Source organism: Phascolarctos cinereus, unplaced genomic scaffold (genome assembly GCF_003287225.1).
Source record: "Phascolarctos cinereus isolate Bilbo 61053 unplaced genomic scaffold, phaCin_HiC Scaffold_4;HRSCAF=312, whole genome shotgun sequence".
NCBI classification, from domain to species: Eukaryota; Metazoa; Chordata; class Mammalia; order Diprotodontia; family Phascolarctidae; genus Phascolarctos; species Phascolarctos cinereus.
The window spans coordinates 357,539,504-357,554,688 of NW_027555847.1; the positions used below are offsets into that span (position 1 = coordinate 357,539,504).

The 15,185-nt window shown below is 38.4% G+C and overlaps 1 protein-coding gene across 1 annotated transcript in view; it reads left to right on the forward strand.

The window, feature by feature from the left end:
* The window catches only part of PRLR (prolactin receptor), a 227,347-nt gene that overhangs the window by 172,215 nt on the left and 39,947 nt on the right, over window positions 1-15,185 (forward strand). The window contains 1 exon segment of the mRNA XM_078153224.1: window positions 8,515-8,627. Within this exon segment, the coding sequence (XP_078009350.1) occupies window positions 8,558-8,627 (70 nt within the window). The 5' untranslated portion in view covers window positions 8,515-8,557.

The window sequence follows — 15,185 nt, forward strand, 5'->3', positions numbered from 1 at the left end:
TCAAGAAGACTTCATTTCAAAGTTAGCTTCTAACACTTACTGGATGTATGACCGTAAGCAAGTTGTTTAACTTCTTGAAGCTCCAGATTCCTCATCCAAAAAATTGGAGTAACATGATATAATGTATGTAAAGTGTTTTGCAAAACTTAAAGTGCTATATAAACATTATATTATTATTATTATTATTATATTATTATTATTATGAATAGTTTCCCTTGTGGGAAAATCCAAGTATTTCCCAACAAAGGGCATCTGAAATCAGTAAGATTAAAAAGATTTAGTGAGCAATTTCTGAATGAAAAATTGTTAAATGTGACTCCAGTAAATAGTTAAGAAAGCATAAAGTTTTCCCTAAGAAAGCAAAGAGGTTTTCCTTCACAAATACCCATGGTCACAAGTAAACATGTTTTCGTTGATAAGACATGAAAGTACAGGTATCCAGGAAACAATTGGAGATGCAAGACTAGAGTTAAGAAATTTGGGATCTGTCTGTATATGTATGTATATGTATGTATGTGTATGTAGGTATGTATGTGTGTGTATGTATGTATGTATGTATATACGTACATAAGTATGTGTGCATATATATGTATATTAGGGAGTCACCTGGATTGAGATTACAACTATAGAATGTAAGTTTCTTGAAGGCACAGTCTTTTATATATATATATACACATATATATATATATAGATAGATAGATAGATAGATAGATAGTGTGTGTGTGTGTGTGTGTATGTATGTATGTATGTATGTGTCCCCAGTATCACACAGAGCTTGATGACATAGTGGACATTTTAATAATGCTTGTTGATTGAGTGAATAAAGACACTGATGAGAACAGAACACGTAAAGAAAGAGCAGCCATGGAAAGAGAAAATGAGGGCTTTTTATTCTATCTGGAAAAATGTAGATAAAAAAATTTAGAATCAGAGTTCATAAAACAATAGCAAATAAAGAGAGGATAAACGTAGACTTATTGACAAAACATTTTGGCACATCAGAACTAGAAGGTCTCCTTCGAAACTCCAAAGAGGCAGTTTTAGGACAAATGAATGGAAGTAAGAGCAATGTGTCCTATGTGAGTGGATTGTCAGCTAATGGAACTTGTTCCAAGTGAAGGTACAGGCTGGAAATATGAATGTGTTCAAAACTTAGGGAAGGCAGATCCATACTGGGCTACAAAAATTTTTTTTTAATGTTTAGAGTATAAGAATAATAGCAGTTTAGGGTTGTAAGAAGAAAGAGAAGTCATCATTCTAAATACATCAATCCCCTCATACCTCATATTCACTTTGGATTTATTTTGTATACATATATGTGTGTGTGTGTATGTATATATGTATATGTGTATATATGTATATGTATATATATACACATGCATAGATAGACACACATATTCATATATACACATATAATGTGTACATACATACTTATATGTGTATGTATGTATAAATATGGACAATAGAATATGATCTCCTTAAGGCCAGAGATGATTTTTTTTTTGCCTTTTTATCCTAGAGATTAGAAGGACCCATAGGAGCTTATCAAATAAGGCAGTGACATGGTTAGAGCTATGCTTTAGAAACATTATTTTGACTGCTGAGTAGAAGATGGACTGGAATGGGGAAAGAGAGTTGAGGCAGGGAGACCAACCAGCAAGCTATTGCAATAGTTTAGGTATGAGACGATGAGGGCCTGCACCAGCATGGTGGCAGTGTCAGGAGAGAGAAATCCCTGCAAGAGATAATACAAAATAAGATTGACAGGACTTGACAACAAATTGGATGGAGGTTAAGGGGTAGAAAGTAAGGAGTCACGGGTGACAACTAGGGTTTGATCCTGGGTGACTGGGAGGATGACGATGCCCTTGGCAGTAATAGGGAATTTCTTTTGGGGGACACTTTGGGAGGAAAGATAATGAGTTCAGTTTTGGACTCCAGTTTTTGGAAAGATAATGAGTTCAGTTTTGGACTCCAATTTTTGTACTCTAGTTTCAGATGTTTGATAGGCAGCTGTAGATGTCACACAGCTACTAAGTGTCTCAGGCAGGATTCACACTCAAATCTTCCTGACCTGATAGAGTGTCCAGCACTCTATCTACTACGCTACATCAGTATATTCTCCTAACTTAAAAACAATAGTACAATGTTAGGAAGAGAGAAAGGCTTCCAGCTGAAAGCAAAGTAGTATAATGCTAGTCTATCTCAGCTATGGCCTCAAACCACAGGTTGGTATAACTCAAGAAAATAGAAATGGATGAGAAGGAGAAACAATAGAGAAAGCAATTTATCCCTTCCCCTGTAACTTCATCGATCAATTGTTGTTGTTTGTCCTTCATTCTCAAGAGGATGATAATATTGGAAAGGTGATGTCATGACTTGCAAGTGAATTAGATTTAAGTGAGACAGGGCTGTGCAAAGTCACCAGCCTCACTTTTCACTTTCTCCTCCAGAGCCATCTGGGTCCAGTGGCAAGATATAGATCGGGACAACTAGAGATGGCTATGGATGCAGTGGGAGACCTTGGCCTTTTTAAGCTAAGTTCTTTCCCAGGTCCCAGTTTGTCTGAGGCAACACCCATTCAGTGATTAAGGCTAGATAAGAAATGAGGTGAAGAATCTAGTCAAAAATATTCAGTCTGAGAGGGGAAGACCCTCTGGGTTTCTGGCCAAAACAGAAACAATTGCTATTTATACTCACTCTGAACCTTATGACAATTCAAACAATGACCAAATAACCAAGCCCAAACATTGACCTACTGTTGGCCAATCAATGAGAGCCAGAGTGATTTGGATTCAAGGCACAGTCCTTTAAAAAGAAACCTAGTTCATAAACCCCAAGGTATCTTGTGAGGTTTTGGTGTGATTGTGTATATCATAGCTATCAGTGTTCACTTCTTATGTGTTCTTCCATGGACCTGTAAGGTCCAAAAGGGACAGTGATCAGGTATTGTCTAAACTTCATATTTTCCCAGAGTACTTAACCCTGTATGCAGTTAATAAATGTTACTGAATAGAACTAAATTTCATCTCATAATTTGCTATTTGTCTATCCCTCCCATACTTCACCTGTATGTATATAAAGATGTAAAATTGTTTTTTGTTTTTAAATACATTAAAGCAACCTTTTGGGGCACCCAGTATTATCAGTTCCTATCTTACCCATTAGCTGGTGCGTCTAAATGCTGCTGAAGGGTGCCCTAACCAGTGCTCTCTCCCAACTGACTTTGCCCCAGTGCCTGATTTGCATAGTTGATTGACCTACCTGGTTGATCTAATCAAACTTATGCTCTAAGAGGATGGACCATCCCTAAAACAGATTGACTACTTAAGCCTATTTGCCCTGGAGTCTGGGGTTAGTACCACAAGGAAGTTTGAGTGATTGGTGCAGTCTGTAAATCAAAATCCCAAATATTCTTTTCCCCAAGATTTGCATTCCTGTGTCCTGCTAGGAAGGAGCTATTCTGGGAAGAGGAAAAACCTTCTGAATGTTCCCATCTCTTTGGTGTCCAGCAGGTACATAAACACTGCTACCCTGCCTGGTCAATAGTCATGTGCAAAGCATAATGAGTATTTTAGCAGCACATCAAACAATATTTAAACCTTTTCCAATATTGCACATTGGGCAGTCTTGCCCCTAAATTTACTTCCTTGACTTTAAACTCCATGGATTATTATTATTATCATTATTATCATTATCATTGTCATTATTATTATCATTAGTTTAAGAGAAATTTAAGCTATGTGTTTCTGAGAATTAACAGTTCACCAAATCTATTTTCTGAGACCTATTATAAGTCCAGAGAAATTAATGAATCTTTTTCAAATAAGGCTTTAAAAGTTTTTTGGAGGGGAAACGATTCTGGGAAGATGGCTGAGTAGGTCAGAAAACTTTCGGCTCTCCAAATTTCCTCCACAGAAAAAGACAAAACATTGCCTTTGAGGCAATGCAGAGCAGTGGAAAGAAACAAAAGTCTGGGTAAAGCAATTGTTCTCCAAAGACAACCTAAGAAGACCCCAAAAATGACCCGGCCTCAGGGCCTGAGTGAAGTGCAAACACCTCCAGACCAACTCTGAGGATTCAACAAATAGCGAGCCTTGGGCAGCCAGGGTTGAGAGGCAGCCTCAGCCTTAGAAACATTCATCTTACAGACAATGTAGGGCTCTGACAGCTGAGTAAGAGAAGACTGAAGGACCGTCCACTCTTGAGGGATGACAAGCACAGCTATGCTGACCAGACACAACCCGGGCTAGACTGCTGCTGTCAGGGAGGAGTTAGCACACACCTGGTGAGTTCAGTAGCAAGGGAGAGGGACTCTGCTGGCTGTGGGAACTTGCAGGAGAGCAGAGTGCCTGGTTTCAGTTCCAGGGAAGAGAGGACAGCTGTAGTTTGCAGCCACAGAGGGATGGAAGGGAGTAAGATCTTTTGCAGGATAGCATGACTGAGGGCTCTAGCATGGCTTAGGAGTGTAGAGGAGAGCCCAATGTTGAACCCTGAGACAGACCTCAGAAAATAACACCAAAAAGGACCTGAGGCTTGGGACATTGTTCTCTATACCTCAGGACTAGATCTTAATCACACTAATAGCTACTAAAAACAAAATTCAAAAAAAAAATGAGCAAGCAAAGAAGAAAGAACCCAACCATAGATAGTAACTATAGGGATAGAGAAGATCTGGGTTTGTATTCAGAGGAAGAAAATGAAGCTAAAAAAAAATCAATCCTTTTAAAATCAGAAATGTCAAATAATCCCAAGCACAAAAAAAAGCCCTTAGAAGAACTTAAAAAGGACTTTAAAATTAAATAAGAGAGATTGAGGAAAAATTAGAAGAAAAAAAGAGCAATGCAAGAAAATCAAGAAAATTATGAGAAGTCAACCAACTTGAAATAAAGATTCAAAAACTTAAGGAAGAAAATAATTTCTTGAAACCTAGAATTGGGCAAAGGGAAGCTAATGACATTCTAAGACACACAGAAATAATAAAGCAAAATTAAAAGAATGAAAAAAAAGAGAATGTGAAACATCTCATCAGAAAAACAACTGATCTGGAGAAAAGAGAGAGGAGAAAAAATATAAGAATAATTAAACTGCCTGAAAATTATTATTGAAAAAAAGAATCTTGATACAATATTACAAGAAATTATGAAGGAAAATTGCCTTGAAGTTCTAGAAGAACACAAAGCAGAAATAGAAAAATAATCCACTGATCACCACCTGAAAGAGATTCCAGGAGGAAAACATACAGGAATATCATAGCCAAATTTCAAAGCTCCCAGGTTAAGGAGAAAATATTGGAAGCAACAAGAAAAAAAAACAACTTAAATACATGGAGCTACAATGAGGATTACACAAGACCTAGAAACTATTACTTTGAACAGCTGTAGGTCTTGGAACATTATATTTCACAGAACAAAAGAGCTGGGTTTATGACCAGGGGTAACTTACCCAGCAAAGTTAAGTATAATCCTGAATGGGGAAAAAAAAATTGACATTGAATGAACTGAAAGACTTTCAAATATTTCTGACAAAAACAGCAGAACTTAAGGGAAAATTTGACATATAACATCCAAGAGGAATATAAAGTAAACATTATGGACCAATTAATTATAAGGGGCTCAATAAGGTCAAATTATTTGTTCCTTATATATGAAATTATCAGTTCTTTTATGACTGTCATTTTTGTTTGGGTAGTTTGAGAGAAAGGCTTGGGCTGAACTGAGGATAGTGGGGTAATTCTAAAAGAAACTGCAGGGAGAGATAAAAAGGAATAATTATCTCATACAAATGAGGCAGAAAAGGAAAAATTGATACAGAAGAAGCTAGTTGGGGGAGGGTGGTAATGCTGAAACCTTACTCTCATCAGGAATGGGTTAAAGAGGGAACAAGATATATATCTATAAGAGTATAAAAGTCTTCTAAATTCAAAAAGGAGCAAGAGGGCAAAGGGATAGGGTAGGGGGAGAGGATAAGGGAGGGATTCTTGGAGGTGTGGGCAGGTTAAGGAATAGAAGGGCAAGGTAGCAGATAGAAGTAAAGCAGAGGCATGAGAAGGGATAGAAATAGGGTGAGAAGGATAGTAAGGAAAAATAAGAAGGAGGAAAATGTACAATTAATTATAGCTTAGAATGTGAATGGGATGAATTTGCCCCCAAAATGGAACCTGATAGCAAATTAAAAATTAGAATTCAACAATATGTTGCTTTCAGGAAATGCTATAAAAATGAGAGATACACACAAACATAAAATAAAGGCCAGGAGTAGAATTTATTATGAAAAAAAATCAGGGGTAGTCATCATGATCTCAAAGTTAAAGCTAAAATGGATTTAATCAAAAGAAAAAAACAGGAAAACTATAATATGTATCATACATATTACTCAATATTTTTAGAACACTTAACATAACTAGACATTATAAAATAGCTGAGAGTATACCTGCCAAAACAGACATAGGAACTATACAAATATAAAACACTTTTTATACAAATAAAGTCAGACCTAAATAATTGAAGTAATATTTATTGTTCATGGATAGATGAAGTCAATATAATAAAAAAATAATAATTTTACCTAACTAATCTATGTAACACCATCCCAATTAAATCACTAAAAAAATGTACTAAATTACTAAAAATTATCTTACTGAGTTAGAAAAAATAATAACTAAGTTCATTTGGAATATCAAAAGGTCAGGAACTTCAAAGAAACCAGGGAGGAAAAAAAAGATGTAAAGGAAGCAGAGCCAATAGTAGCAGACCTAAAACCATATCATAACAACATAAGAGAGCATTATTGAAGTGTAAAATGGATAATTTTGATTATTTTAAATTAACATTTACTTGTACAAATAAAACCTATGCAGCCAAGAATAGAAGGAATGCAGAAAATTGAGAAAAATCTTTCATAGATAATCTCTCAGATAGGATGTGATTGGATTGGAATATTGCTGTAATACAGGAACTGATGAGCTGGTTGATTTAGAAAAACATGGAAAGACTTGGACTTATAAAGAAAGATGCCATCCACCTTCAGAGAAACAGATGACAAGTGAAAATAAGTATAGTATGGTCTTACATATACGTGTAGGAATATATATGTATATATATGGGTATGGTCACAGACATCTGTATATATGTATGTATATATATGTATATATATACAATTACATGAGTATATACAAATTATATATATATATAATAATATACATATATGTATATATACACACACTATTAAGTGCAGAGATAGATATCTACATGCAGATATCTATACACTTAGTTGTAGCCTTGTAGAGGGTGGGGATGGAGGGGAAAAAATAAAGTAAGAAGTGCACAAAAGAAAACCAACAAGGAAGCAAAGAAAAGCTGGGCAGCTTTGAAAACAATGTGTAGTATTTATTATGTAGGTTTTCTTAAAATGGAAATTTATTGCTTTATATTGAATCCTCTCGTGTTCTGCTGTGTACATGGCAATACTTTTTTTTCTTTTCTTATTTTGTATTTAAGTTTAAAAGAAATTTAAAAACTTAAAAAATAATTTTAAAAAATTAAAGTTTGGGGCTAGTATTCTTAAAATCTAGACACTGCTCAGATTTTTATAATCTAGCCAATAGCCCACAGATGCTGGGATTCCTTAAGAGTCTGGCTAATATGCTGTATCTTTAATAAACCTTGTTTTTGGCTGAAAAAAAAATTAAAGTTTTGGGTGTTTTCCCCCTTAGAAAGAAGATTTTACAAGTGTTAGGAATAGTGTACCAAGTACCAAACAAAAAAATTCAAACCCTGAAAGGTTAGAATTTGACTTAACACTGAGTCCCTCCAGATCTGAGCCAGGCCTGTAGTGATGGACATCAAAGTGGAGATAGGCTCATGCAGGCTTTTTGATAACTGTTCCATGCACAATAGAAGCAGGCTCCGTTTATGGCACCTTGAACTTCCACTTGAGTCCAGAACCAGCGGCCCAGAGCCTACACAGAGATGGAATGAGCCCAGCCCAGGCCCCAGCCAGAAAGCTGGATCCCACCTGCGTTGCTGATAATAGAACGTGGCTCGTCACCCTGGCACATAGTAAACACTTAACAAATACTTGTCTTGCTTGGTCTGTTCCAACCAAAGTTACAGTCAGATGAGGGCAATCCCTGCCCCCATAGTCAGGCACTTGGATACAGCCAGTCACCAAAGGGCTTTAAAGGCTGTGCAGGAGTTCCCAAACAAGCAAAGCAAAAAGAAAAGAGCAGGGAGGCTAATCGCACAAAAAACCTGCTTCTAATGCTGCTACCTTGGGCCCTGTATGTTGTCTTCGGGTGACCTCTGGTGGCCAGATTTCCCACACGCCTCCAAGTCCATGCCCTCCAGCTCAGACAGCTGACCATGGTACATTCTTTTACATTCCTGTCCTCTCCTTTTGTCATTCACTTCAAACAGGGAGCAAGATTCAGGTACAAACCCATGCAGGAAAGGGGTCTCTGTGCCTCGCTGGTCTTCCCACTTAACCAGAGCTGCCTGCTGCCCTCTCTTTCAGTGAACCGCTGATACCCTTCCTGTTGAAAAAGAAGGAAGCAAACATGAAGGAAAATGTGACATCAGCAACTGTCTTTCTTTTGCTTCTTTTTTTCCACACCAACCTCCTGAATGGTAAGAGCGAGCTCCTTCTTGCTTTATATTATTCCTGGGGCAGTGGAGGGGAAGGGGTGGGGGGATTTGAAATCTATCACAGATCTTTTGGAACTTATTTGTGGGAATTAAAATTATTTACCCTGTTTGCACGGCTGTTAGATCATCTGTGTGCTAGGCAATCAGAAGGAAATTGTGCAGCTGATATGTACTCATTTGCATATGTAAATCTGGAGTTGTACCCATGTATTCTAACCTCACATTGGTGGCAGAGTAGAAAGAGTCCTGGATTGGAAGTTGGGTGACTTAGGTTTCCAGCCTTGGTCTGCCATTCATTAGCTATGTGGTCTTGGACATGTCACTTAACTCCTTTGAGTTTTAGTTTCCACATCTGTAAAATGAGGCCAATAATACTCATCCTACGTACCCTACAAGGGTGTTATAAAGATAGTGCATGTTTAAGTCCTTTTAAACCACAAAGTATTAAACAAATATGAAGTACTATATTAACTGATGGAAAAGAAAGCAGACTGATGGGAGGAGAAAGAGCTATGGATTTGGAATCAAAGGATTTGAGATCTGGCTCCACTGTGCTACAACCATGGGATTCTAGATAATAGTTACTTCATCACTCTCAGCCTCAGTTTTTTTCATCTGTAAAATGGGCATGATGATACTTGAACTACCTAAATTGGCAGGATTATTGATGGCTCTAAAACTGTGAGCTGTGTCTCTGAGCCCATTCTCTGTGCTAACCTAGTATAGACACACCTGAGTTGGAAGGTGAGAGGGAGAAAGGCCGTTAGTTTCAAATGTCTTCAACATTAAGAAAAAAAAATTGGTTGGCTTTGAATTTTATAATTTCTGTTTTCTTGTGGAGGTGTTAGTGAGCAATGAAATACTTAAAAAAAAAAGCAGGCAGAAGAGGGAAGAAAGAAGAACCTGAATAATCCATAAAGTAGATATGTGTATTAGGGGGATTCTTCTCCCCTTCCTTTAGTTAATGTAATCACAGAAAGTAAGGGGCAGATAGCATAGGTATTAATGTGCTAATGATGTACCATTTTCTATTATCCCAATTCAAAGTCTGAAGGAGTACTCTGACTGACAGCAAGCCATTGGATGTAAAAATATTGGCCATGGGCCCAGAGATCTTTAAAAGCTAAGCCTACCAAGCTCTGGATACTAATAGTTTGAGTCATTGAGGAGGAAAACAAAACAGATACAGATACAGAAAGGCAGCCTTTAAGGCAGAAAGCAGCCACAGAGGGGAAAATATATTCAATTGTGAATTGAAAGGAAAATTAGCCCTGGTCATTGGTGGCTGCGCTTAAGGAGAGGAGTCCCAAGAAGCACAGCCCAGGGACCCATCCAGAAGAGAGGCCATACCCCGTGGGGAGTAACACGAGGGCTCCACAAGAAGAGAAAAGGCATTGGGGTCCTGCAGTACCCGAGGCATCAGCTGTTATGGCCACATGCCCCCTGTGCACATTTGCCTCACTACCACTGCACCCCTCCATGACTTCTCTGCAGCATCTGGCTCCATTAAACATACCCTGGACCCTCTCCTCAATCCTCAGCTCTGAATCAGAGATACCATCCATTCCTAAGGTTCTTATCACCTAACTTCTCTTTCTCTGGCTTCTTCTAGGTTCTCATCCTCACCCAGTTCTTTTCTCTTTATGGTGTTCTTCCCCAATGCTACATCCTTGGTCCTTTTGTAATTTTTCTCCTCTTCTTGCTTTTCTGTGTATGCTCACTTACTTGGCAGTCTTATCTTATCCTGCGGTTTTGACAAGATGACTCTAACATTTACATCTCTAGCCCTGACCTCTCTTGAATTCCAGACTTACATCTCTGACTGAAGTCTTTGCATAGCTGTGCTATCAGCACTTCAATTTTAATGTATCCTAAACCAAGCTTATAGTTTTTTCCTCAAAAACCCACTTCATCTTCTGACTTAACTAAATGTCTCTGCGGTACTACCATTCACCTAGCCTCCCATGTTAGAAACCTTAATGTTATCTTTGATTCTTACCTGTTCTTTCCCCTTCCTCTGTTTCTCGGGCATAAACACAATCCTGTTGCTAATACCATGCCATATTATTTGCTATCTTCTTCCTCTCTATTCCCACAAGCATGATGGGAATTTATAAGTATCATCACAAATATTAATGCGTTAATAGTTTTGTATTATTGGTGATATAATAATAATAGTAATGCTGTAACTGTATTAGTAGAAATGTAAGCCACACCTTTCCCCTTTCAAATCTGATTTATATAAAAACTAAGCATTATCCGCAATTACACTCTCACTCAATTCAATTCACAAAAATGTATTAGGGATCTATTATGTAAAAGTCAACCTACTATGAGGCATCATGATGGTGCGGAAGGGACTCGGGAATCTTGAAGGGTATGGTAGCAGAGAACAAAACTTAGCAGATCCAACAGGATGGCAAGACTTTAGTCATGTTGTATCTGGAGTATTGTGTTGAGTTCAGAGTACCACGTTTTGGGAAGTGTAGTGATGAGAGCTGAAATGTGTCCAAAAGATGTCAGCCAGGGTGGCAAAGGACCTCAAGATCATGCCAAATGAGGGTCAGAGGCAGGGACTAAAGACATTTTGTTATAAATACTAGCTACATTTCCCTATCAAATCTTTTAAAGGCAAATATTCTCTTCAGAATATTTTTAACAATGGACAACAGGACACTTAGTGTGTCTAAACCCCAGTGTATAAAGAGATATTGTTCAAGACTGAGAAAGAGATATTTAATAAGGACTGGCAGACACATGGATTTTTCAGGGACATTTCTAGCTTAGAATAAACATACAAATCCATCAACATTTCTTCTCTAGATAGAGAATATAATTCCTAAGAGTAACCTTAAAGGTACTAGATATTCAATGATTCCTGAAAATAGTAAGGAATTGGATCAACACCTTTAGGCCAAGTGAGTGTACTTTGACACAGTCAGGTGGGCTTCCCTTGGAGAAGATGGATGAGACCGAGATAGTGAAAAGAACTGTGTCTGGGTTCTCCTCTGCCCATCCTAGGAGATCTGCTGCCAACTATCATTCCACCTGCCAAGAAAGGGGCCAAGAACAAAAGGGCAAAGTCATAGAAACAGAAAGAGGAGAGGCTCCGCAGAAGATCTCAGCCTAGTTAATTTGCACCCTGTCTCCTCACCCACTTCCAATTACTTTCAGTCTAATCCAGTAATGGTCAGATTCATGGTCAAGTTCCTTCTTGTCAGAAGCTTTATTTTCTCCTCAGCTGCCTAGAGGACTGGTAACATTAAAACTTCCTTTTCAAGGGATGAGATCATATTTGAGATAAGAGAGAAAAAGGTGTCCTTGTAACAACAAAAAGCTGTCTCCTCAGCCTTTCATAAAGCCCATTGGCCCCACTTTCTTAAGACCTGTTGTTCTGTCTGGAGATGAGCAGATGGGGTTAGGTATTGTTCCCCATCCCTGTTCTAGACAATTAGAAGGTGTCAGCTGAGAATTCTAGCAATAGTCTGTTACCAGGCCCATCTCAGAATCACAGTCACATGATTTCATGGTTTGAAGTATCTTCCAAGCTCATATCTAGTCCAGCCTGTAACTACCTTACTGAGAACCCTCCCTTCTCCAGAGTCAGTGCTCTTGAGAAAATGGCAGCCTAATAAGAGACAAATATACAGAAATAACTATGACAACAAGGAGGAGTATGGTAAAAGATAAGTAATGTACAAGCAATGTGCTATAATAATTGGAGGAGTGACTCCTCACCCTCCCTTATCCCAACACATCTGTTGCCAAAATCTTGCTGCTTCTGCCTTCTTGCACTGATCTCCATCTCTCCAAACACCACTACAGTACCCTAGGTATTCTAATTCAAGTCCTTATAATGTCTCTCTTGGACTAATGCAATAACCTGTCCATGCCTCTGGTCTTCTCCATTCCAATTCATTCTCCATTCAGTTGCCAAAATTACGAAGTGCCTTTAAGCACAAATCTGACCATCTTGTTCCCCTATTCAATAAAATCCAGTGGCTCCCTATCACCTCCTATGATGCATCCATCAAACACTCAGCCAGCAATTTATTAAGCACCTGCTATGTGCTAAGCACTGGATATACAAGTACAAAGAATGAAATAATCCTTAATTCTCCACAAATTTGGGATAAAGCATAAATGCTTCTGGCTTTCTAAAGTCCTTCACAACCTGTCCCCAATCTACTTTTCCAGCTTTTATATATATATATATATATATATATATATATATATATATATGTGTAAAACTTCTCTTTCTGTACTATACAGTCCAGCCAAATTGGGCACCTTGCTGTCCTTATCCATGTGTCTTTGCCACATCTTTGCGCCTTTTAGAACCACCAGATTCCTACAAGGTTTATCTTAAGTACCATCATACATGAAGCCTTTCCTGAATCTTGATGTATCCACCCCCCATTCTCAAAAAATTATCTCCTATCTATTTTTGGGCATTGACCGGTTGATTTTTACCCCAGCTCAGTTGACACAACCATTGAAGACTGGGTACTAATGTGTTAACAAGGTATTAATGTCCTATTATCTCTTTACTGAGTGTGAATTCTTTTCCCTGCTTGAATAAGAAGGTACAAGACCTTTGGTTCTTGGTCTTGTGAAAATTGCTTTCCTCGCCCCTTCCCCCAGGCCTTTAAATAGTTTATACTTGGAGTCAATTCAAGATAGTCCTGGCTAGAAACAGCATTGTAGAGGAGAGACATACATGCATGTGCACACACACACACACACACACACACACACACACACACCCCTTGGAAAAAACTTGTTCTGAATGTTGCTGTTACTAGGGCTACAAGGGAACACAAGCAGATCCCTCCTTCAAGCACCCTCTGAATAACCCCCTATATCCAAGTCTCCAGAGGTTCCCACTGCAAAAGCCACTGACTTTCCTTCCCTCATTCACATCTCCAAGACTAGAGAAGATGTTCAAGTGTGTGCAGTGGGAGGGGATTCCCCCACACCCAGTTCTTTGTTCCATAGAGATTGCATTTTATTGTGTTTTCCATTTGTAGATACCTGACTTCAGAACTATGGTTGCCTCCATAGATGAGGCTGTATGGATCTTATAACCACAGATACGAAAAGTAGGTGGTGGAAGAGGAAGGCGGAATTGGTAGAATCCACTACTTAGGGAGGCTTTAGAATTTTTCAACTGAAAATGGGGCAGCAGTAGGTGGAGAGCAAAAGAAGGGAAAGTAATGAAGAGAGCAAATAACCCTTCGAAGTCCAACATCCTAGAAGAGGACCAGGATTCAAATCCTCATTCTGCCATCTGTTCCAACTTGGGCAAATCATTTAACCACCATGGACCTCAGATTGCTGACCTTTAAGATGAGGGTCTCTAAGCCTCATTCCAGCTCTAAATCTATGAATCTGTGTCGCATGTTCATTTTTTTTTTTAAGACTGGTCTCCTTATCTCAACCACATTGGAAGCCAAGGAGCTCTACTCATGGTTCTGATCCCACTACTGATTTGCACAGGGGCTGTGACCTACTCTGTTTCTGACTTGAGCTAGTTAGTTCCTCATTATGCAACCTGGTGGCTTCCTACTCCCAGGAGGCTCATCATATTAATGCCAAACTTAGCATAGACACCCAGTGGCTTAACACACCGAAGCTCAGAACTCCAGTGTTCAAGAACTCCTCCAGCCCCAAGCTCCCTGATAGCTAAGATACAGTGCCATCACACCAGGCTGATCCATATTCATTTGACATTTTAAATTATTCTACTTTCTTACATCTCCTTTAACTTCCTTTGATTTCTTATATTTCGTATGGCAGAAACATTTATTTACTTTTAGAAAAAAAGTTTCTCTCAAAAGGTCAGTGGTTTGCTTATATGGTAATTTTGTATGATTATTTTCAGGCCCTGCTTATACAAATATTTTTTTTCCCTTTATATGAGATCTAATTTTAAGAGATATAGCCAATATTCACAGAATCACAATCTCAGATTTGCAAAGAACTTGGTAGTTGTCTCATTGAACCCATGTCTGAAAACAATCATATCTGCAACATACTCAGTGAGTGGTTGCCTAGCTTTTGTTTGAAGACTTCCACTAATGGGCAATTCACCATTCAGAGGCAGCCCCATCTATTTCAGCACAGTTTTTGTTAAACTTTTTCTGACATCAGAGCTAAGCTTATACCTTCGCAATCTGTACCCATTTTTCCTAGTTCTTTTCTCTGAGACCAAGTAAAACAATTCTTTTCTCTCTTCCCTATGACAACTCTTCAAATACTTGGAGGCAGCTACCATATCCTGTGTAAGTCTTCTTCTCCAGACTTAATATTCCAGGTGCTTTCAACCAAAACTCATGAGCCGTGATTTTAAGGCCAATCACTATTCTGGCTGCACTCCTCAGGTATGTTGTATGTAGCTTTCCACTGTCCTCCCCCCACAAATTGTGGTACCTGGAATTGAACACAATATTATAAATGTGGCCCAGTAGGGACTGTATTTATAGACTCAGTCTCCAAACTAGAAGGAATTCAAGGTTATCTCCTTCAACTAATACCTGA